Below are 24,249 nucleotides of genomic sequence, written 5' to 3'. Positions count from 1 at the left end.
CACAATCTCTGCTTCAGTGCATGAATCTCGTGCTGCTACTGTACAAACACGAATTCACTGCTCTGCCCGCCACACGGACCGCTGGGCTGGAACTTCCCAGATCAAGGACTCAGCCCTCTGTCCTGAGGGCTTGATATCTCCGGAGCCCTGCAGCCGACGTCTCGACCGGCTCGAGTCCTTCGGGCGCTGTGCTGCCCAGCACGCTCGCTCCGAGAGGCCACGGGCTGTGAATCCATCACCAGTGGGCCGGGCCGCGTGCGACCGAGCGCTCACCCTAACCCTTACACGACACTGACTGCGCTCCCAGCTTGAGAGAAACAAGGAGAGGAAGAGAAATGTACAAATATAGAAGCTCTAACAATTGTATAAAACCTCAGTTTCTCGGAGAAACAAGCCTGGTGCTTGGCCACTCCCAGAGCTCACAGGGCCACACTTCTGTTAGTGACCACTGTCATTATTTCCTTTTCTCTGTAACTTGTACTCCAATGTAACGTCTGCATAAAAAAGGCAAAAATCAAAAAGCAATAACCCAAATAAAGTCAGAAGAAAGCAGCAAGGTTTATTAACGTGTTGGTTTCAGAAGGGGCTGGACACATGCCTGACTGTCCTGGTGTTAGTGGGGGACTCCCTATATCTGATGAAGATGAGGAGCTCGGGGACACTGCAGGTCTCCAGGCCAGCGCCCTGCGAGTGTCTGTGCTGCTAGAGAGGACACCAGCTAAACACACAGGCCAGGTGACCACCAAAGAGCAGAAGTGCAATACTTTCAAAACACAAAGCCTAAAAACAACGCTATAAAACACAACACATACACTGTGCCCAGTGAGGACAGTCTGTATGAAGTCTCCAAGGTTAGACAAAAAAACTGCAGACAAGACCGAATAAGGATGAACACAGTATAACTCAAGGGCCAAGTGCATGCTCATGCAGAAAGAACACTGAAAGCCTTTCATTTAAAAGGACCACAAACTGAGTTACACGTTTGCCCAGGACCTGCCTTTTAACGCATGTGACTGACCCGGTCCAGGGGCTGAAGGCAGCCAATGTGCAGCTGCACCTGCAGCTTTCGGACAGAAGTGGCTTTATTTGAAGCAAAACCAACAAGAGGTGCCTTTTTTTTAATTGAACAGTTTATTTATAAGGGAAGTCTAGGGGGACACCCTGTAATTGTGGGGTTCTGCACTGCTGGACACCCCACTCTGGCTCTCTGGCCTCTGCTTGAGGGATGTGGGCCACAGAGGTGATGTGGAGCCCCAAATATAACATTCTGACGTAGCGGAACCCCCCCGAGACCCCCTCTTCTCCACACGAGCACAAAAACCAGAGACATGACGCCCTGTGTGCACACAACAGGCTTGCCATAAACTGGGGAAGACAGACTGGTGGCCAGTATGGAATATCACACTTCTCTGCTCCATGGGCTTCTACAGCCTGTCATATGCCAGTAAGAAAGAAGATCTCGTCCCTGCTTGTGCATGCTTGGGAGACGGAGATTTTTCTGATTACTTTCATGAGGTAGAGCGACCGTAATGTACTGGGGGATAACTGGAGGATGGGCTCTGGAATGATGTCGGAGGAACAAGGGTTTCATGGCTCAAGAAGAACAAAATCACAAGTGAGGTGAAAGAGCTCCCCGTGACTGACCACCCCAGCGTCCACCTGTCCTGGGCAGCTCCAGGGAAACTCCGTGAGTCACCTGCTGGCGCGTGGAGGACCCACAGGTGCCAGGACATGCGGTCCAAAGGCAGAGTCACAGACCCCAGCCTCACGGTCGACTGTGGTCAGACAACTGGACACACCGGAGGATCGCCCCAGCCTTTCACTGGACGTCCGAAACGTTTCCCCACGACTCCAGCCCTGACTTACACGAGTCAGGATACTGGATGTCCCACACCGGGGAGGCAAGGAGAATCATTCAGGGCTCCAGGCTTGGGACAGTACGGCCACAGACCTGTGCCAACGGTGCAAATTTAGCCAAGCGAGTGCCGACCACTGGCTGGGACATAACTGCAATATCTCCAGCCTGGCCGGTGAGGCTTCCAAAAATCTCAAAGCCACACGAAGTTAGACCTCGGCTCCACTCTCGTACAGCAGGTGTGTCCTTTCCCTTTCTGGGTTTAGTCGGTTATGGCCAGCTTAAACATTGCCAGAGGCCGCCCCCCAGCTCCTCAGATAAAACATTAAACTGGGGTCCTGCTTCTGAACGCCACTGTCGGAAGATTAACGAGGGCGACTGTTAACTGGCTTCAAACCTGAGGAATCTCTGAGAGGCGGGTATGAACACACACCCTCTCTAGCCTGACGATCTCGGCAAAATAGGTCAAAGATTATCACCGCTTTAGGAGAAAACATCACACACAGGCAGACAAAAGCTAGGGGCAAAGAACTAGCATCACTTTGAAAAGATCCATTATATTTAATTTAATCTGAATTTTGCCATTTTCTGGGAGCTGTGCTCTCAAGCATGTAAGGTCCTCTGGGGGGTCATCAAAGACTCTGGGTACCCCCAGAAACAAAATGAAACACTTCACCCAAGTCTAGACCCCCAAAGTGTGTATTGTCATTATATTGTCACTCTCTGACACTGTGCACCTGCTCGAACAGTGCCCAAATACAGATCTCTGAAGCAATTAAAATCTGTAGTATTATTAAAAAAAGCAATACTATGAAGACTGCGTATTTCAGGAATTATCTTTAAATTACGGTTTTGGTTGAAAATGATGTAATGAAAATCATGGCAAAAAAAAAGTTTTGAGAAACTACTTTGGAGCAAGTCTGCGAGTGCAGCAGGAGCATGCTCAAGTCATGTCGACAAAACGTCAGGGTCCCCTAAAAACTCTGCCACCGCAGGCCGGCTGACAGCGCTCTCACCCCGACTTTCGGGGGACCCAGACAGCTGGCGTGCAGCTAGCGATTAGCTGCCCGACACTGTGGCAGGCTTCACCGGTTTGCCTCAGACACAGCCAGCGAGGCCTCAGGACAGCCTGGGAACGCGTACAGTCTGCCAGGGGCTGACACACGTACTGTACGCGGCGCGTCCCTCTCCACCCGCCTGCAGTCGGTCTGCGCACCCCGAGAGCACTCCGGGAAAACCCCCAAAAGCAAATGACATCTGACCGTGAAACCGGCGCTGGGTTTCGACCAGAGGAAGAGTGGGGGGAAAAAAACAACAACGAAAAAGCCCAAGCCCGAACACTTTTGCAAAACACTTGGTAGATGTCGTGGCCTACCGATGTCCTACCCCCTCCTCACCACCGCCGCCGCCGCGTCTATACTGGGGGTATTTCCCCACCATGCCCATCACGAACACCGCGTAGCGCCAGACAATGGACGCCGGGCAGGTCCGGGGGGCAGCGGGGCAGCGGGAGCCCGGGAGCCGGGAGCCCGGGAGCGCTCCGCCCCAGCAGGCGGCTCGGCTCCGGCGGAGGCTGCGTTCGGCGCCTCTTTCACCCAAGTGCATTAGATCATTTAAAGAAAAAAAAACGTGTGCTCAAGAAATAAAAGCACGGCAAACTAGCAAGAGCAACGCTGAGCGAGCTACCCTCTTCCCGCAGAAAATAACAGTGCGGTTCTGCAGACGGACACGGATGCCGTGGCCTAGCTGGCGGCTGCAGCCGTCACTGGGCACCGCCAGCGCTCCCACAGCCGCCTCCCAGCCTGCCCTCCCCGGCACGACCAGACCCGCTCGGGCCGGAACACTCGCTCTGCTGCAGACGGCATGACCAGCGCTGCACGGGAACGGAAAGCCGCCCTCGGCTCTGCCAAGGCGCACAAATTAGTGGGAAAAGCGGCGCAGATAAAGGGTTAAAAAGGGAAACAAGCCAGGCCGTTTTGTTTTAAGTGTGGAAGTTAAATGCAGAAGAGTTTGCAGAATAAGGAATACGCGCCATCAACGTTCGACACCCTGCAGGGGTGCGTTTCTCCACATAAAGAGGTGTTACCCCACTAAATATTAATAAATACACGCGCTGCACCCGCAGGTCAGAGCAGCGACTTCCACTTGTTTCAGACCCCGGTCTCGGGCTCCGCCGGTAGTGCTCTGGGAGATTAACCGACAAGACGAGGACCGATCCCAGGGCTGCTTTTTAACATTTAAAAGAGAAGGGGGGTGGGAGGGGTACTGAAAAGGGATTCCTGTCTTTTTCCCAAACAAAAACAGAAACACTTCGCCACAGACCTCTCCTCCCGCACGACCCGAGCGCACTGCCTCGGCCCCCACCCGCGACCGCCGCGCAGACCACGGCGCAGCGCCCCTTTCTCTTTGTTGTCATCTTGCCATCTTGCTAAATGCAAAAATAAATAAACTTGTGGCTCTCTACTCACCCACGGCCATAGCGCCCTCTCCCCCCATTCTGCTTCATGCAGAGAAAATGTTGCACAAGGAAACCAGTGCACATGAAAACAGATCTCGGCTCTCCCGTCTGCGCGCTGCCGCCCGTGGGTTTTGTTGTTTTGTTTGTTTTTTTTCCGGGACACGCTGTTCCGTGCGGGATCTTTTATTCCTGGGTTTCGGAAAGCCCGTGTTTTGCTCGCAGACTCTCTCTCTCTCGCCTCCGGCTTCAGCGCTACGTGGCCGGCCTGGTTCCGCGCGCCGTCCCGCGCTCGTCCCCGTGCCCGACTGCCCGGGCCGCCGTCTGGGGCGCGTGCACGCGCACCGCCGCCGGCGGCGCTTTTTTCTCTCTCTCTCCCCTCTTCCTCCGCGAGCTGAAGGAGAGCGCGCGCGTACGTGCTCGCGCCCGCCGGACCCCCCCTTTAATAACCCTCTTAATCTGAAAGCGAAAGGAACCGGAGCCCGGGTCCAGCGAGTGGAAAACGCGTCATGAGGGTTTGCCCTCCTTGTACTGGCAGAAATGTCTTCAAACTGTCTTGTCTTATTTAAAAGTAAAGTTCTTTAGACATTTTGATATGCAGCCAAAACGATCAGTTATTTGTTCCTTTATTACTTTAAGTACCTTGGAAAGAGTGGACCTTTTTAGTCAAAGGGAATTATTAATATATAATAGTAATATTCTCTTCGCATACATAGACTCTGTAGTCTCATTTTTTAACGTTAAATTCAAGTTGAAACAACACGCAGTTGCATACATACTGTGCGAAACAAGAAAACGCATGAGCAGTTTTGTAGACATCATTTGTAGACATCATTTATCTTGTAATGCAGCGCATAACAAGATTAATATGTTTCAGTTTCAAGCGATACTCTGTGGTCTATCTACCTAGATACATGTACATTAACATGACTCAGAATATTCTTAGTTTCCCCATGGGAATTTCTTAAATAACAAAAGTGTTACAATCGCGTGATAATCTGTGATTTCTTTCGGCGTGACAATTTAAGAGGAAACTCATATTACACAGAGGCGTCAATATAACTATTGTCGTTTGATTTGTTTCATACTTAGAATATTATTTACCCTTTATAATTAGCTTTACATGTCCCATACATTATCATGAATAGTTATGATTTATCATCTTAAATCGTGCATTGTTAAAATATTCCCGTGAAAAGGTATTTTCCGGGCTTCAGCGAGCGGTGCGCTCTCTTGATCTGTTAACTCAATACAGTTAAAATGTAACGAAAGGCGTCGCAGGACTTTTAATCCTGCTGCAGAAACAACTAGTTGATGTTAGCTTGGTATTAAAATCCCACTCAAAAACAAGACCAAGCACATTAGCGTTTTAAAAACGACACACTATTCAGCTGTGCCAACACTGCCCATGCCTGGGGAATTCCGGCAGCGATGTGCAGAATGTCCACTCCGCACTGCCGCCGCCTGGCGTGGACCGCACTGACCGGCGCTGTCACGGGTGGTCTCGCCTTCAAGCGCCGCGCCCGCGCAGCTCCTGCCTCCAGCCCCCGGCCGTCGCTCGTGCACGAAGCCCCCCCCCCCCCCCGTCAGCAACGCGTCCCGACACCCGACCCCCCGAAACAAACTCCAAATCGCACAACTTATCAGCCTTTCTGAGACAGCACATTCCTGCTCGTCCCCTCTCTCCTCCCCTTTTCCTGGAGGATTCAGAGAGGGGCGGTGCTCATCCCACCGCATTCCCGGCTCTCCCTCTCCTGGAGACGGAGCCCAGGAGCTCAGGAATCCCGAGTTGGAGTAAAACATCCAGACTCACCGCCCCGCCGGTCGCAGGATCTGACATCTAGCGACAGACGCGCTGATGAAACCCGCGGCAGGCGCGTTACCCGCTGTCTAACTCAAAATGCAAACACAGGTGTTGCGGGTTCTTGCTCGGGGACGCTCTCCGGCGGCGCTCGGCCTCTCCGCAGGTCACCTGTGTGAGGGGCAGGGGCGCACGGCGCCTCTCGCAGAGCCCGGCTCTCTCCGTGTCTCAGGGCTGCGGCGACCTTCTCCCTCCCGCCTCCTCTGCGCCTTTTCCACTCAGATGTGGGCTGGGTACCGCAGCTCCCGGCGCGACTGCGACTCGGCTTTGTCACGAAGAGAAATGTGTAGTTTCACTCAGACATCCCGGGGTAAAGGTCGTGACCGCAGTTGCAGGGAGTTGACATGATGTCTGATTTTCGCACACCTCTTTAAGGGCAGGAGATCTGACTGATGACAAAAATTAATGAATTATTAGTAGAAACTAATAGTCGCTAATACTTAAATGTTAGACTATAATGTGCGAAATATTATTGTGTCTGAAGCGTGTGAACTTCGACAGCGACAGGGAAAGCCTGTGTGACAGTGAAGGAGTCGGAGCCGGTCGGACCCCTCAGTGTGTGTTGATGCGCTGGGCAGGGCTGCATATTTACAGTTTACAGCTTCACTGGCGAGGAACATTCCCTGTTGTTGTTGAGGAGAAGCCGAAGAGCTCAGTTTTATACAAATTCCTCTCCCAAGCTCCTGGCTCCCGAATGTCCTCAAACTCTCTTGCACCCAGCCCCTGTCGAGGAATTATTTTTGTAATCATTATTAATTTGTCAATCGATCAACAATTTGGAAATAGTGTGAAAATGTCCAATATTTAAGGATAATTTGCATACTAATTTGGTGTGTTGTCAATTAGCAACATGAATTCATTAGTAGTTCAGGTGGGTAGCTGCGTCAGCATGTGTAGGCTGCAAAGGAACAAGTAATAGGTTTATTCCATGCTGAAAAAAAGAAGAAAGAGAACACAACGTTTTCCACCTGAAGAAGGCTCCATGGCCGAAACGTTGTGTTCTCTTTCTTCTTTTTTTCAGCATGGAATAAACCTATTATTTATTAATTCATTAGTTCTAACCATAAAATCCACTCCACATAATCAGACGTTTGCATTTCCCAGATTTAGCCGGGGTTGAGCGAGAGCTCTCTGCTGCCCCCTTCTGACCAGCGTGATCCAGAGTCCCAGTGCAGCCCCAGCATCCCAGCGCTTTATCCATGTGACTCCCTGCAGACACCCCTTGACACCAGGGTCTGTCTCCCTGACGTGCCCGTCTCCCTCGAACCCTACTGGATGCCCGCTTGGCCTCTGTAGGCGTCTCTTGTCCACTGAGCCAGTGCTCCTCACAGCCCTGCAGTCAAATGCTGTTCCACTTGGTCCAATGTGTGGTTTCCTCCCGTTTCCCTCCTCTTAAAAAGCCCCCCGTCACTGAACACCAGCCCAAACCTGGAAGCAGGGAGAAGGGCAGTCCAGCGGGAATGCGCGTGCAGGCCGGCAGTGCTGTGCGCTGGCACAGGTGCACGCCAGCACGCCGACCGAGAGCCAGGGACGCACTGGATCTGAGGCTTGTCTTACTGCAGCAGGATAGCCGGAGAAAGACAGGAGGCTCTTCGCTTTTCCAAGCTTCTAGTTCAGATCGAAGTCTGAGCCAGGGGAAGAGAACAGCATTGCTCTCTCTATGACAAAACTGGAACCAGTGCAACATTTCAACCTGGTGTCCATCTAAGGGAGGGAAGGATTGTCATAATTAATTTGCAGGAAAGTTTATCTTTTGTTTCAAAATGGTCTTATCTCCCATTTGTTCTTGGAAACAATAGCAAACAGTTCAAATCTATCCACCAGCAGACCAGGAATTGCACAGAGGCTTGGAGTTCTGTGTGGAGAAAAAGCAGCCTATTCCTTTTCCAGGAAAAAGGAGCGCCGTAGTTGGAGGTCTCTGAAGATTCCTGGTCAAGGCCTGGTTTGGGGGGGTTGTATTGGGGAGGCAGGAGGAGACCGGCTGGGAAGGACGGCAGGGTGGCACGACACTGGGGCCGCGCAGGTGCTCAAGAGCCCCCGAAGCTCCGCGCCCAGCGCTGGCCCAGGGATGCGAGACCTGGAGTGTGGTTTTAACGTCCACTCAGTGCTTAAAGATGCAGTGCTGTGCTGGAGTCAAGACAGGCCAACAGACCTCCATTATTCTTCTGTCTCTTCTGCACACTGAGCTGAGGGTCATGTGCTGCCCAGAGGCACCGCCGCACATCACATTTGTACAGAGCTGATGTCACTGCACAGCCCAGCCGCCGTCACATGTGCTGCATGAGTGAGGACGCTCCGGTCTCGGGCAAAGTACAGCCGAGCGGCTGATATCAGATTGCACAGTGGAGAAGGCCGAAAAAAAGGGAAATGGCCTTTGATCATATCCTTCACCGCTGAGTCATTTCGTCATCACACCAAGACTGCATGGGTTAAGCTTAAAAAAAAACCTGAATATGTGAAATTAACAATCTAGTCAAATGACCTTTCTAAAATCCTGCAACTAGTTTCAGCATGTTTTGTACTGTACAACTTCAACAAAATCAGCCCAGTCCCTTCAGCTGAAGAAAAACAAATTCCACGCTTTTGGAAGTTCTTTCTTTCCTATGAAGCCAAGCAATATGGGCCTGTGAGGAACACGAGTAGAAGGTGTTTTATGGACAAATGAAAATGAAACCCCGGCTGTCGAGGGTGGATCTCAGAGTGTGGTGAATCGATTGTGCACATTTTCTGCCTGCTGGTTTAGGTGGGCTCAGACCCTGTTCCTCTGGAATCTCATTTTAAACCCATTAAGAGTCCAGAATTTGCATTCTCCTTGTGCTAACCAGTCCCCATTTCTTAATAATGCTGTAGGAGCTCAGGCAACTTTAGCAGATAAAGCAATTTCTCTTTTAAATGAGATGATTCAACAGACATTCGGGTCCAAAGGTGCTTGATTTCACTGTCAGCCCCCTGGCTACAACCAGCCAGCAGCTCCTGAGACTGAAAAGCATTCAGCTTCTCAGAACGCTCACAGCAGAGGTGTGTGCAGTGGGCAGTGTGCTCCAGAGCATTCTGCTGTTGAATTCTGCCCAAAATGTGCTCTACAAACCTTAGACCCTACACAAAAACACACACCACTCCAAGGAGTGGCTACCTATTGATCTTTAGTACCACAACATGTTTGTTATAGTTTCATTATGACTGTGTCACCTAACGTGGGTTTAGTTACACCCTATATAATATTCTGCCCGAGTCCTGTTTTCAAATTGATCTCTAAACTCCTGGGGTTGTTCACAACATCACCTGTTGTTTTCTGTTCTACAGAAGCACTGAGGCAGCACTGCCGGTGATGATCACTCCCAACTAACCAAGCAGCCATTTCACCTCAGCAGTGACAGCAAATAATAAAAACACCCCTTTTACAGGATAGAAGTTGGTTTTGGTGTGAACATGGTAACCACAGAATTTTTATAACAACTATTTTTTAAACCTTTAAAAACAGAGACATTCAACAAGTACAGAGAAGCACAGCAGTGTTAAAGGTCAGCTCATAGGAAAGAAACTGAAGGGAAAAAGGGCTGATTAAACAGCTTGTAAATGGAAAGACACTTCACAATGGACTCACACAATGAGCTCAGGCCCCGATACGTTCCTTGAGAACAGTTTCCATCAGAGTTTTTTTTAATGAAGTGGAAATACAGTGTTGGTTGAGCTTCATGAAAAGTGAGCATACCCCTGAGATGGTAGCTGGGGATGAAAGAATGACCCATTTTCATGTTTATCAGGCTTACTGACCTCAGCTCAAAGAAGTCAGCAGAAAGAAATTTGTGGAAATGTACAATCATATACAACGATGAATGGTCTTAAAATAAGACTGAGCAACGGAAGAAACAGCCGTTTTCACACAACTACACGCTTACACATCAGAGCTTTTTTTTGCCAATACAGACCAGTAACCAGAACTGAGCTCCTAATGAACGCCTTCCTAAATATCGCTACAAGGTTTGTACTTAATTGAATTCAACACTGCGGATTATAACTAGCTGGAATAGTATGGATAGAGACGTCGGGGAGTTTCGGAGCTCTATGCAATACTGTAAAGCTACAGAGCTATCCGTTTACAGACAGGTCGTCTCTAGAACTGCAGGAGCCCGGAGAGGACAAAAGTAATTTAGACTGAGTTTGACTGGAGACGTTTGACTCAGAACTGTCTCTCGGTGTGTGCTGCACGACAGCTTGACCTGGACATCCGTTAAGGACCGGCGCTAAGACTTCCTTCTGGGCGCTAGACTGACTGAAGAAGACGTCTGTATAGCCGTCTGATGCAGACGCTGTGAACGTGGGCTGCTCTTCAGCATCACGGTAAGACATCTGATGCAAATGAGCAGAAACCCGCAAACTAAATATATCCGCGGTGCTGTTCAGTCACTCTCACACACGCTCGGCTAGGTGCTCTCGCAAACCCAGGCACATCCTTCCTGTTTCTCGCCCGGCGCCCGGCTCTTCGGAGTAGCTTCATCTGCGCGCCCCCCGTCCTGCAGCGCCCACATCATAGCGCGGCATCATAGCGAACCTCTCCAATTCAGCGTCCCTGGAAATCTGTGTCCCCCTCAGAAACGCGAACCCGCCGTTACAACCTTTCCCCCTTCCTTCTCCGGGACTCACGAGATTTCTCTTCTCCCACATGTAAAATGATTTAAATGTCACGCGTAAGGCCAAAAGAGGCGCACAGCGCACAGCCTCTGAGTTCCATGTCTTGTGTAAAGATAACTTCAGCATTCATTCGCCAGTTAGCAGTACATGGTTTCACATTACCGTAATCCCTACCAAACACATTAAATACACAGAGAAACCGATATAAACTCGCGCACGGAGGGCTTTTTATCCGTTCTGCAACAAGCCAAGACAAACGTACACAGTCCCTGCCTGTATTCTTAACTATCCTGGAAGGTTTTGCGTGCGTGCGTCGGGGGCAGATTTCCAGAGGATACTGACTTGGAATCGATCTTTCCCAGAGTCACGGGCGGCGCTGAATAGCGTCAGACTCCATTGAGTCACATTTAAGGAAACGCGCTGTCAAGTCATTTTTTTTCAAATGAGGCATCTGAAGGCCTTCATGTGCCTGAGTGGGCGCGTAGATATGCATAGCTAATTATATACAATCCACACAGCTGTGGTTGGAAGTATTCACTGAAAAACACACATGGTCACTGAACAGGAAAAGCGATCATTGATGTTAGTAGACAGATATAGCTCTTAAAAATACAGAGCTTTTAGGAATAACAGTCATATTAATAAAGCTTTTAATTTTTAGCTCTTTTTTTGGAGTGCTTGTGAGTGAGTTTGGCAGCTCTTGACATCCTGGAGGAGGAATGTTGTCAAGGACTCTGTTTCATTTCTCATCCTCAGCCCAGCAGGGGTGTAGCTGCTTTCTCTAGGCTTGTCCACAGCACCTGAGGGGGACCCGGGGTAACGGCAGCTCATGTCAGGATCACAGAAACGGTATGAAACGCGCACACCCACAAACACCTGGACAGGGCTGCTCACTGCTTCCCACACTGATCCCTGCAAGAGCCCATGTAGATACCCTAGTGAAATACCTCCCTGAGGAACAGGCTGCACTTTTATTGTGCAAAAACATACTGTACACAGTCTGGAAATCTGTAAAGAGAGACATATTGCAAGCCAGCGCTGTGCTAGACTTGAGAAGAGTCTGGGATCTCGAGACACTAGCTCCACACCCTTGTGCGGGTCGCCAGTGCCTGCAGACCGAGGTCCTGCCCAGGGTGAGTGGAGTTCTGAGCAGACAGAACTTCGCTCTTCTGACACAACACCTTCGCCTTCATTCCAGCCTCGTAATAGAAGAGTGGAGAGGTATAATATGATTGAAGGGCAGATTTCAAGACTATAACTGTGTTTAGTGCATTAACTGGCTGATGTCAGAGTCGGCTGTGTCAGAGTCGGTCGTCTCTCTGAGGCAGTGACTGAGGTGTTTGTGATAAGAAAAGTGCCCACTAAGGGCCCAGAGGACTTCTAGTGTGTAAAGAAAAAAACATCAACAGGATGCTGTAAGTGATTTCCTGTGTGTGGCGCAGAGAGAGCCTGTAACAGGTGTGTCTCAGGTCAGGTGGTTAACTTGCCTTCTCAGAGACTAACTGTCATACAGACACAAGCACAACTGCCATGAGCCAGAGAAAGTGACAGGTAACGTCACAAGAGTCTTACCACACAGGTCTGTATGCAGACATTCACATACTCTATTCTACACAAACTCTACATGGGATTTGAACACTTATTAAATCTAGAGTTCAAATTTAAGACCATAAGAAAGATTACAAACAAGTGTATCTAATCTAATTGTTTGGTTACTAGTTAATAAAATGATTAAGGTCTCATCTGGTCATTTTTTAAAGGATCCCAGGGAATCTGCTTTAATAAAATGAGCAGGCAACTCCCACAACACTTTGTGTAAATTCCTCCTGAGAGGAATCGCTCCGAGACTTGCACTCCCCTGCAGTTTGCACCTGTGTCCTGCGATTCATCTTTCACCTCTTCCATTGCAAATCATTCTTTGCACTCATAAGCCAACAGGTTATAATTTTGTTCTGTTATGTAATATCTATACACATCTGCAATTTGTTGCTACTTTCCAGCCCTTCTAAGTTAATCATGAAGGCTATGCTGTTGTAAACTCTAATTTTATTCAAATCCCTTAACTGTGCAAAAGTTAACTGGTCAAAAATAGAGGCTCCTATGAAGCTGTGTTATGAATAAAAATAGTACTGAGAATCAGCCTGAACCTTCCAGGCTTGGGTAGATGAGATATCAGTTCCTGACCAGCAGTGTGCCGCTGGATGGAATCTGAGAGAGGGGACTGCTCCTGCGGGCTGGAGACCTGCACCCCAGGGGGCCAGCGGTGACCCGGGCCACTGATTGTGAGGCACAGAGGGGGTGCAGGAAACCCCCGAGTGAGCAGACAGGAGATCTGGCAGCGAGGCAGGGGTGGAGTCAGACTGAAAGGGGAAAGGGCGGGGGGCGTGAGCTGCTGCACTGGGGCTGGCGAGTCTCACTATGAATTCATTTCACCCCAGAGTCCGGGGGTCACACGCGAAACAGGACCCCACCCGGGGCTGGGACCTGCAAGACAGCGGTGGCTGGGTGGGGACGGCTCCCCGCCCTGCGAGTGCCCTGAGCAGCAGCGTGAAAGCACACTTTCAGAAGTGTGAACGTTAGAACACAGGTTACACACAGGTCCTGCTACAACTGACACTCCAGCAGCGCATGATCCCAGCCAGGTGTCACAGAGCTGTACTACACAGGCAGGACAGTACAAATGTTAGTAAAAAAGTCACATAGTAATCTAGTAATAGTCTCTATTAATGGAGAGCCAGGATACAAACACGATAGATTAAACATCAGTAATCAAAGTCACTGCGTCGGGGCGTGAGACGAGAAAGCTTGTCTCCCAAGTGAGTCTCTCAGTCCAGGCTGCAGGACACACTGCATCAGCTGAGCGCTGAGGTCAGGCTCCAGAGATCGGCTCGGCTGAGTACAAGCTGAAGACTGGGGCTCTCGCACACCGCATGGAACCCCAATATCCTTCTCCCGCTTTCAGTACAATTACGCTTTATCTCAGGGAACAGAGAATGCCCCAGTCTGCCACAACTCGGCGATCTCTCAACAAACTGGGGGACCCAACACTTGCAGACCCCTCTCCAAAGTATAAGTGAATGTCACGTTCTGTACAGGAACTCAAACTCTCCAAAGCAGTGAAAATATCTGTGTATTATGTACCATGAGTCCCAAGGGCTGTAAAGTAGAAGCAGACCTGGCATTTTTTGCCGTATTCTATGCTACAGAAAAGATAAAATGGATATCTCAAAGAAGCCTTAAGACATCTGGACTGTGGGTAACATTGTTTTGCATACAAAAAATACCAAAAGGAAGAGCAGTTGCTGCTTCAAGATGCTACTGAGCTGCTACCCACAACCTAAGCCAACCCTATTCTTGTAACCCTATTCTTAATTAGATAAAATCACAAGCAGCTTAAAACCTTGAAAAACACTGCTTCATTCTGGTCCAGCTCAGTAAATGCGTCAAACTGGTGAACCGATGGTGTGAGTGAACAAACCATATGTTCTTGTGACATTTTATTTGCTCTGGTGAGTTAATTTCTAGTCAGATAAAGGGCCTCTTTACTGATATCAAAGGGTCAGCTGATTTAGACATTAGAAGTAAGACACATACTCTTATTCAACAGTTCAATATAAAAATGTGGCCTTTTTCTGTAAAAACTTCAAAAGCCAAAAAGACACCAGCTTCATTTCTTTTGAGGAAAGAGTAGTGAAGCTCTTTTGTTTGTACAGTGCACAACGTGAACGGATTTCTGTCCAGTATGGTGTGGCCCCCAGGGGAACTGCTATCTAAATATACACAGAGAGATGCGACCTTCATCCTTCTGAGAGTTAATCCTACAGCAAGACCATTTCTCCAGGCCCATAGACTACTGGCTCAATGGTGGCTGGTTTCTGTTTAACTAGATTAATCTCCGGTTTCACCTTGACTCATGTGGGTAGCAGGAAAGAGGATCTCAGAATCAGAGCTCCATCTTTAATCAGGCTTAGAGATTTTCAACTGTCTGCAGAAAAAATCAGTTATAATTATATTAATACAGAATCTAACCACTTAGTAAATTGGGAAGGAATTCATGGAAACAAAGATGTGATTTTTTAAAACCATTTTGGAATTTGTCAGCCTTCTAGTTTGGTAATTTTATTAGATTTATGTGCAATTATACCATCGTATTGAAAGTAAAATACATCTCCTGCCCATTACTTTATAAATATACTTACCTATGTAAAATTATCATGAAAGTTTCAATTTCATTCCCATGGCAGGCATGGTCACTATAAGAAAGAGGGATTGGGGGCTCTGGAGAACAGCATGGGGGCACAGCGCTGGAGCCCCGGTTGCAGCTCCTGGGGTGCTGTTTGTGTGGAGTTTGCATGTTCATGTGCCCTGTGATGGACTGGTGTCTCCTCAGGGTGTATCCTGCTCCCATGACCCTAAATTGGATGAAGCCGTTACAAAATGGGTGGATGGGAAAAGTGGATGTTAGTTCCAAGAAAAAAGAGTGTTTTGATCAAAGATCATAATACAGAAAGTGCTAATAAAGTTACAGATGTAATGTTTCACCATTTCTGTCTGCTTTGCCCACATTTAAGGACTTAAAATGAAAAAAGTAAAATTACCTAGAAATATGTTAGTATTTGTCATTTTCTCTCTGTAAGGAGGGTGTAATCTTGTTTGAAATAGCTTGTTCCATTATTCTGTTTGCAGTTTGCATCTGGTTAAACTTTGTGAATAACACAAATGCAGGAATAGTACTGGAACAGAAAGGAGTGTTAACTGTATGTCTCCATTGAAAAGCGAACAAAGCTATTAGCTGCTACACAACAATACACTCATTGGGGCAACAAAACCAGCTCTTCAGCTCAAGTTTTTCTTCATGACAGGATGATTTTCAAATTTCAAATAATTATTTGTGCAACCTTACTGTCCCATTTATAGTGCAGCATACATTAAGCTCCTGTGATGGAGACTGTATAGCAAACATTTATTCCGTCGGTACTAATTAACCACCTAAGGTTGATTACCATCACACTGGCATGCAGTACTGCCATCGCAGGGGAGAAAGAATTACCTGTGTACAATGTCTTAATTCTTAGTTGAAAGGCTGCTTTTAATCAGTAGCCTTTTTGGATATTAAAAATACTGATAAATGAGACTTATGCAACAGAGAAATTGAAACAGAAACGGTAGTCAAAGTCTGCTTCACCACAACATTCAATACAGACATTATTTTGCCCGATGAGCAGTCTCCCCCTGGTGGCACTTCCATAGATCAATTAAAGAAGGTGTCTGTGGCTTAGGGCCAGTATACCGGCTGGTCTGCATCACGTATTGATGGATTTCACTTTAAAATTTTACTGAAAAGAGAAGTTTCACGCAAATCATGTGTGAACTGAAACATGTTTACACACCAAGGCATACCAACAGAAGAAATGAAGTTCACACTGTAGTAGAAATAGTTTTATTTGGCTAACAGAGACCTGGTGGAGCAACTGAAGACTTGTCTGTCTACAATCCTAGGGTGTTTCTTTACTGAAAGATGAAACTCGTAACAGGCTGTTTTCCCTTCTACAACGACTCACACAGAGCTGCTTGTGACGAACAAGATGATGCTTGACTGGGATCAACGCATTTCGCGGTCATGAGGCCTTACCACAGGTACATCATATTCATATTCAGGAAATTCAGGTAAATAATTCATCAACCAGCAATGGGCAGGACCACCTAGAGCATCGAAACTGCAGCTTGATATAAGAGAAGGGTGCGCAGAGGCCACTGATGACACTCAAGACAGGACAAGCTGAACAACACAACAGCAGGAAAGGGGGGCTAGTCCGAGGTAAAACTTAATTCAATATGGACGCTACCTGTCAGAGGAGTGGACCATTCTGCAGACCCCTCCAAAATACACCCTTAGCTACTTGATAGATAAAAACAGGAGTGAACGTAAGCATCTGTATAAGCATAATGACAAAGACTGTCGGCACTGAAGTACTGCACTGGAGGAACGAGACGGATGAGATTGTGGTCACCTCGGACCGAGATACCAAAATGAAACATTTCACTGGACCACAGAAAGTTGCTAGGCATGAGGAAACGCCAGCGGACAATCTGAACCAGGGTGCAAACAAGATGACACAGTCGCACCTTTAACACAATTTAATCCCAGTCAAGACCAGAGGCTGCTGCCCACAGCTGACAAGTGACTGACTTCAGGAACGACAGCCTGCACAGGGAAATGTGATTGAAATGAATTTCTCTACGGGGGTGGGCTCAAATAATAACGTCACCGGTCCCTGGAGGGTCAGTGGGCTCTCTCAGCTCTTGTCGTCACACGCACGTACACACACAGAGGGATCGGCCCTGGGCACCAGGCTACAGTCCTGCCCCGGTCAGGGGTCACTGGGGCAGCTGCAGCAGGGTGCCCTGTCCGGAGGGCAGGTAGGTGATGTTTCGGGAGCGGGACAGCTGGTAGACGATGTCCTCGGCGGCCTCCAGCTTGCGGAGCTCGACCAGCCCGTCGCCGGCAATGGACAGGGAGTTGGCGATCAGCAGGGCAGCCTGGGAGTCGCCCTCGGCGGAGATGATGGCCGCCTGCTTCTGCTGCTCCGCCTAGAGGGAAAGCAGACAGGACAGCAGGCCGGTCAGAAGCTGCGCAGAAGAACCAGTTCAATTCAATACTGAAGACAATGAGACGTGAAAAAGTCCAAGAGGGGGGGTGAATTTTATCATTTCCAACTTAACCAGAGGAGGGCAGGCGTGGGGGGGGGGTTGGTCTGTACTGGCTCTGTGAGACTGCCAGGTGTGCCCATGGTGGTGAGCACCCTCTGGGGAACACGAGTTGCACTGCAGCTCTCTGCTGTGTACTGCAGCTGTCCAAGGTAATGGGCTCTGGTAGTACAGGCATGCACAAGACCAGATCACTTCATGGAGCACATGTTCCAGAAGCAGGTCTTACAGCCTGCACAGAGGCACCCCACCTTTTCCACGACGAAGCGAGCCCGTTCTGCCTCCTGCTGAGCCACCTGCTTCATCTCTACAGCCTCTGTGAACTCCTTACCAAAGGTCAGGTGCGTCTGTGGGGAGAGTCAGAGAGACATCACATCACCACACTGCTGCTCTCTCACAGCTTGAGCTTAGACTTCTACTGAAGAAACAAACAACGTTCTTTACGGATTGTGGGTCATTAAAGGATACCTCACAACTACAAGCTTGGTTGCTGGAGCCTTAGTCTGCATTACTCAGAATATGGCCATCTCAGGTTCTTAAAGTAGATGCAATTACAGAATTAAAAGGTACTGATGTCCAGGAGATATTTCCTCTATACAGGAGGAAATGTCTTCCAAGAATACAAGCTTTAAACTGTGGAACGTGCGCAGCTGGTATAACTTAATTAGCTATGAGAAGTTTTTTTTGCAGACTGAAAGTGACATTAGACATTTCACAACAGATGAAACAAAGATGTTGGGTTACTGACCTATCCCTGCAGTCACTCATTTTTTTTGTACTGGCTAAGTGTTCTGCAGTTACACTAGGTTGACTGGTCCTGGACAGACTGTCCACTGGGCTGACACACTGCTGACGCCGGCAGTGCTGTGTGCTGGACAGACTGTCCACTGGGCTGACACACTGCTGACGCCGGCAGTGCTGTGTGCTGGACAGACTGTCCACTGGGCTGACACACTGCTGACGCTGGCAGTGCTGTGTGCTGGACAGACTGTCCACTGGGCTGACACACTGCTGACGCTGGCAGTGCTGTGTGCTGGAGGCTCACCGTACCAGTGAGACGTCGTCCAGAATCAGGCCGAAGGTGGAGGCTCTCTCGATGAGGTCCTCGCTGACCTGCCGCGACACCATTTCTCGCTGCGTGATCAGCTCTCCGGCATCGAACCGTGCCTGTGGGACGAACAGGGAGTCAGTGCGCAGCCCTCAGCATGCTGCAGCTGGAGGAAACCAAACAGACCGGTTTCCAGAGCCTTTATCCTGATTTCCTATGATCACTGAAAGGCTCAGCTGTCTGATGCCGACTCACTGAGCCTCACCTGAATAAGTTACCAAACCCCAAGTGCTCCACCCCTGAGATAAGAGGTAAAACCCAAGTCTTACCTCGGGCCCTAATGGAGAATGCAGCCAATATCGAAGAGGTTTTCAAGACATACTAACTAACAAATGTGGACCTGATTTTGGAAAACCTCTTTTCCTGTCCCAGCCCCAATGAGGGGACAGCGTCCCACCCTGAAAGCCCATGGCCACGGTCGGAGAGAGGTTTGCCTCCTCATTGTTCCAGGTCTTCTTCCATGGGCTGCACTTAAACTTGGCCTTTGCACATATTCCAGTACCTCTACGGTCTCAGTGTGAGTGTGCTGCTGAGAGTATTGACTGGTTTGTGTGTCGTTTTAACTTTTTAGATCTGAAGTCTGATTACTTTGCTGCTTTACTGCTGCCCCGTGCACTCGCTGAGCTCCACTTCTCACAAAAGCGACAAATCAGGAAACGAAGGAACAGAACCCCAACTCGACAGCTCCCTTGGCCGTCCCCTGCGGAGGAGGGGCTGCTCGGTCCCGGCGCTGGGCTCTTACCACCACGGACTTGAGCACCTCGGTGGTGATGGAGGGCAGAACCCTTTCGTCGTAGTCCTCCCCGATGCTGGTGAAGATGCGGGGCAGCTGGCTGGCCACTGGCCTGAAGAGGATTCTCAGGGTGATGTTGACGTTCTGCAGGTCTGCAGGAGGAAGAGAGGGACACGAGGGCGGGCAGAAATGAGGGGGGGTGTCTCTGATTCACAGAAGTGGAGGTCACGGCCCGGCTGGCTGCGTTACCTTTGCTGCCTGTGATGACGGGCACGTTGCGGGGGCGTGACCGGCAGTCGAAGATGATGGGCTTCTGAACCCACGGGACGAGGAAGTGGGTGCCCTCTCCCACCACTATGTCCTGCACGCCACGGAAACGGTCGAAGATGACCGCCCTGTGGCCAGCGTCCACTGCAACAAACACGGATCAGAGATAAGACGCCTTTCACCTCGTTTTGCACTGTGTGGAGCGAGAGGCACAACTCTCTCCCATCACACCGATCAGTCACCTTGGAGAGAACTGCCAGGAGACCAGGGCGTGCAACCTGGGTTCTGAAGGACCCTTCTGACAACACTTCTTTATTCCACCGTTAATAAAAACCATTAGTAGTGTTCGGTATTATCACATTTTTACCCATTTGGACCTTTTTTTAGGAGCCCAAAATGACAGCTAACTTCCCTTGTGCAGAAGAACAGAGGCTTACGAAGTGAGTTGAACAGTGTCATGACCGCCTGTGTCTGCGCAACACTGACTAGTCACTCACTCAGAGCTGCTCAGAAAGCTACAGGAGAGCCACATGTACAGGCAGGGTTAAACAGCGTTTTCTGCACCCAGAACACACAAACAGCACTGCAGGAACTGCACACCCCAGCGCTGTGAGGATGCAATGCTGACCAGTACAGCACCGTGTTGTCCCAGATACATTTGGGTTACTAACAGGAAAACATCTTTACAAAAAGGGAGCCTGAAAGGAAACAAAGCAGCTGTGAAATTGAAGCCGAATCCCTGTGATGTTTTAAGAAATGGCTGGACTGTATTCTCGCATCCTTGGTTACGAATGTGCAAATAAGCACGGCATGTCCCAGAGATTTCTTCCACTTACCACCTCTTACTTGGCTTTTCACCACAAAATTCCGTCTGCGGAGAAGACAAAACCCAGGACGTCCAGCCCATGACAGCCGACTCACCATTATACAGGGCGGAGTTCACCACCCCCCCTGCGATGGCCAGTCCCAGGCCGAGCTTGCCGATAGCTTCAAACACTCTCGCCATGCTGGTATCTCAGGAGCCCTTGGGGACACAAGGCAGGGATGTTTAGGAACGACCCTCCGCCCAGGAGAGAGAGGATCGGAGAGGAACTACAGCTACAGCAGCAGTATTTCCCGCCTGCTGGTCTGGAAGAACCACATTCACTAAAGACAATGGTGACACCAGTCAGTCGGGATGAGTTTATATTTTCAAAACAAGGCAGCCGAAGGTTGAAGTCAATATCTAAGCATGCCGTTTTACTCAGAATAAAAACGCAGGAATCAACTCTAATCGGAACATTAACACAACTAAATGTTTTGAGAGCATAAGACCTAAAAAGGGTAATAAGTACAGCTCACTTTAAACCTAGAACAGGAGGCATTTTACACTAAGGGCTGTGAGAGTGTGGAACAAGTGAGATCCTGGGATCAATTAACTACTAACTACCGAACGGGTCACACAGGCCGAATGGTGTCGGTTCTGGTATCGGCTCCAGTCAGCCAAGAGGGACCCCCAGCAACACGTCCAGGCACTGTAATTTAATTGAATCCGACAATTAAACCGCATTTTGTAACGATGGCGGAGGCTGATCGTGCACTTGAAGCCTTACAAGGTCTTGCGCCACGGAAATCGCATCTTCTTCGGCAGTATCAGCATAAAACGGTAATGCTTCGAAAAATAATAATTATAAACTAACATCTATAAAAAAAAAACCTAACATCTCACGACCCAATAAAATTGCGGTGCCTGGGGGCCATAAATAAACGAACAAACATTCGCAGGTTTTTCATCCATTTTTCCGACAGCACACCGGCTGGTTTGAACTTGGGAAACGGAGATCCTGGCGAGCCCGCCCCGGCTGCTCTCTGCAGCGGACCCCGGGCCCGTCCGTACCGCGGCGGCCGGGACAACAGTCATAACACCGAGCGCCGCCTCCGTCCCGGTACCGGGCTCGCCTCACAGCGCCTCACACGCGTTTACCAGCGTGGCGGGGATAAACACCATGTGAACTCCGTTTAAGCACTAAAAATCTTCTGTCTAGACTATACAGCACCAACAGATCTTCAACTCTAAAAGTCGTTTTTCGTTACTTTTTGCTAAAACCGCGCCACTCACCTTTTCCTAGGCACAACATATGACCTCCACAGCAAAATGCGTGAACCAGGTAGCCCAGTGCGCAAGCCTCGACGGCGTCCTAACATTCCCTTTCCTGATTGGCCAGCCTAAGCCGCGAGGGCATCTGGGACTTGTAGTTCTAAGAGCCTCGACACCGCATTTGAACGTATCTCGGGCCTCGAAGTATTGTGTTTTCCAATTGGCTGAGAGGGAAACGCCGAGGTTCGTGGGAAATGTAGTTGTTTGGCACTTGTGTCGGTGTCCATACACCCTGCTTCGCCTGGCTGGTGGTATTACCATTGGGAGAGGGAAAACTAGTCTAGTAAGTAGTAGACTGCCATAAAAAATATGAAAATCAGAAGAAAGGACAGAAACAAATCCCCCCTTTTAACTGTACGAGGATAATATTGTTAATGAAATGATTTACACATGGCACTGTGGATGTGCAAAACACGCTTCCATAATACGATTTTATTTTTAAGAGCAAACAAACAAAAAAACAGAATCGCAAAATATACCACTTTACATTATTATATATACCTAAAACAGTATAGATGTCCACATCTTGTTAAGGTTAAAAAAGGAAAAAGCTTCCATAATACAGGCTTTAAAAGTTACAGTTCGTTTTTCCACGCAGATGTTTCCCAGTAAATGCACCGCTTATGCAGTTATCTGCCCGGCAGGCCGCCGGCGCCACCCTGTGGTGAAGAGCAGCAGCTCAGACAGGCCTCTCTATTTCCAGACAGGGAGCTGCGGCAGCCGGCGCGGGCTGCAAAGGAACAGGTAAAAGGTTTGTTCCTGCTGAAAGGAGAAGATAAGTAGCAACGTGTCGGCTGTGGAGCTCCTTCAGGTGCCTTCTTCGGTCTCCACAGCCGAAATTTGTGTTTCTTCTATTTTCAGCGCGTACTGGTGTATCTTAGCCACCGCAGCTACACAGGATGACCCTAACCCGCCCGTAGAAGCACATCGCGCCAACAAATAATCTTTCCCGTGTGCGCCGACCTGCCGTCCTTGCAGCATAAGACTTATTTTTTATTATTAAATGGATAGCTCCCACTGCCAGCAGGGAGAAATAGAGACAGAGGTGCACTTCCTACTGCACTGTGACAGATACTCTGGGATTAGAGAAACATTCTTCCCGAAATTCAGAAATCTAATCCCAGAGTTCCCACACCTGCCAAAACCACAACAGGTCCCAATCCTACTGGGAGAGGGAGGAGGGAACTCAGTTGATCTGGCAGCCCAGTATGTGATCTCCTGTCACAGCCTGAGGAACAGTGAGTCCGTCTCCCAATAATGCTCCAGCCGCCTACAGTATATGTCGATATTATATAATATGTCTTTGTTGTAAATGTCTGTAACATGTCTGTAGATTTTATTTTACTTCTATTTTTTGTTTTGTTCTATGTTAATTTTATTATTTTTATTTGCTTTGGCAACACTGATTGTACCCATCGGTCATGCTAATAAAGCACCTTGAATTGAAATTGAAATAGAGAATTTACAAGTACAACCCGAGGATCAGACATTGTACGAGACCACATCAAGCTCCGTCTGACGGGCACCACCGAGAACTACACATACTAGCAGCGGCTTCTGCTCTGTGAATCTGTTTTTGACCAGCTCGCCAGGGGAGAGCGCGAACGCAGTCCCCCACTACCAGAAATTATGCAGTCGAGATTCCCACATTTGGGGAATTCGCAGGGGTCAGCACAGCCGGAGTGCAATGGCCGAGCCTCGCCCTGGGTGAACCTCCTTCATGATCAAGGTGTCTCCCCTGCCAGGTAAGTATGACTTGAATATGAGCGCTGCTCGTCACCAGGCTGCAAAACGTATGACTGCCGGTTACGGTGAGGAATTATTCACTCCTCGATTTTAGTAATTTATAAATATACGTATTATATTATATACGTATAACTTCATTTATGATGTTTCAAATTATTATGGACCTTATAATTAGACAATTTTATTTTAAAACAGAAATCCTCTTAAAGCTTTTACCCATGATGCCTTTATATTTACATACTCTGACGCTATTGGTTGAAAGCCCAAGCCTGCGACTACGCATGTGTGTGTGGGGTGCTAGGAAGCAAGTTCGTTGACGTTACAATGAACGCGTATGCTGCGAAATTGAAACAAATCTTTTCAACGTATTTTACGCTGTATTCATGATGAATATATTTTGGATTTCCTTTTACTAGTTAACCAGTAAAAGGACTGTAGTACTAGTTGTGTGTAACAAAGTGATGTAAATGTGAATGTTCAATGTATTCATTTGAATTATATTCAGTAATAACCCTGATAAAACGTCTTTAAAAAATAAACTATCTTTGTTGGTAACCAACAAAATGAACCGGACATTATTTGTTCAGAAAGATAATTCTCTTATATACATATATGGAACATTGCATACATCTCGGAAAAAAAACCCAAGGAATAATATGCCCCTCTGCGTGCAGGCTGTTTTCTGTTTTTATTAATAATAATTACTGGAGTATTGCGCTTCTTGGCCTCTCAGCTGACGAAAACAGT

At 48.5% G+C, this 24,249-nt stretch overlaps 2 protein-coding genes and 1 non-coding gene across 7 annotated transcripts in view; all 3 read right to left on the bottom strand.

The window, feature by feature from the left end:
* The window catches only part of znf652 (zinc finger protein 652), a 47,774-nt gene extending 41,327 nt beyond the window's left edge, over positions 1-6,447 (bottom strand). Inside the window, exon 1 of one of the 5 annotated variants that reach the window (XM_088623109.1) lies at positions 6,283-6,447. The gene's annotated coding sequence lies outside the window, so the exon portion shown is untranslated. The other 4 variants (XM_088623108.1, XM_088623110.1, XM_088623105.1 and 1 more) reach the window with 4 other exon arrangements.
* A 9,780-nt stretch (positions 6,448-16,227) lies between these two features.
* On the bottom strand, positions 16,228-21,859 carry phb1 (prohibitin 1). The gene is made up of 7 exons (XM_088622782.1): positions 21,718-21,859; positions 20,541-20,643; positions 19,602-19,763; positions 19,362-19,504; positions 18,562-18,678; positions 17,763-17,858; positions 16,228-17,394 (listed from the first exon to the last, which is right to left on the bottom strand). Exons 2-7 carry the CDS (start codon positions 20,623-20,625, stop codon positions 17,182-17,184), a joined length of 816 nt encoding a protein of 271 aa, XP_088478908.1. The 5' UTR covers positions 20,626-20,643; positions 21,718-21,859; the 3' UTR covers positions 16,228-17,181.
* Positions 21,860-23,345: 1,486 nt separating this feature from the next.
* On the bottom strand, positions 23,346-23,509 carry LOC148638504 (U1 spliceosomal RNA). The gene has a single exon (XR_015931028.1). It is a non-coding gene; the product is annotated as a U1 spliceosomal RNA (small nuclear RNA).
* Positions 23,510-24,249: the final 740 nt, after the last annotated feature.

The sequence above is a fragment of the Lepisosteus platostomus genome, chromosome 28, assembly GCF_059453375.1.
Source record: "Lepisosteus platostomus isolate fLepPlt1 chromosome 28, fLepPlt1.hap1, whole genome shotgun sequence".
Taxonomy (NCBI): domain Eukaryota; kingdom Metazoa; phylum Chordata; class Actinopteri; order Semionotiformes; family Lepisosteidae; genus Lepisosteus; species Lepisosteus platostomus.
Note: the sequence above shows the minus strand (reverse complement) of the source record. Positions and strands in the feature narration are given on the sequence as shown.

Excerpts from the sequence above, each read along its gene's own strand:
- phb1 (XM_088622782.1), bottom strand. The coding sequence starts at position 20,625 with ATGGCGAGAGTGTTTGAAGCTATCGGCAAGCTCGGCCTGGGACTGGCC. Across the intron at positions 17,859-18,561 it reads TTCTGGACGACGTCTCACTG|ACGCACCTGACCTTTGGTAA; the intron begins GTACGGTGAGCC and ends CTCTCCCCACAG. Across the intron at positions 17,395-17,762 it reads CTCGCTTCGTCGTGGAAAAG|GCGGAGCAGCAGAAGCAGGC; the intron begins GTGGGGTGCCTC and ends CTTTCCCTCTAG.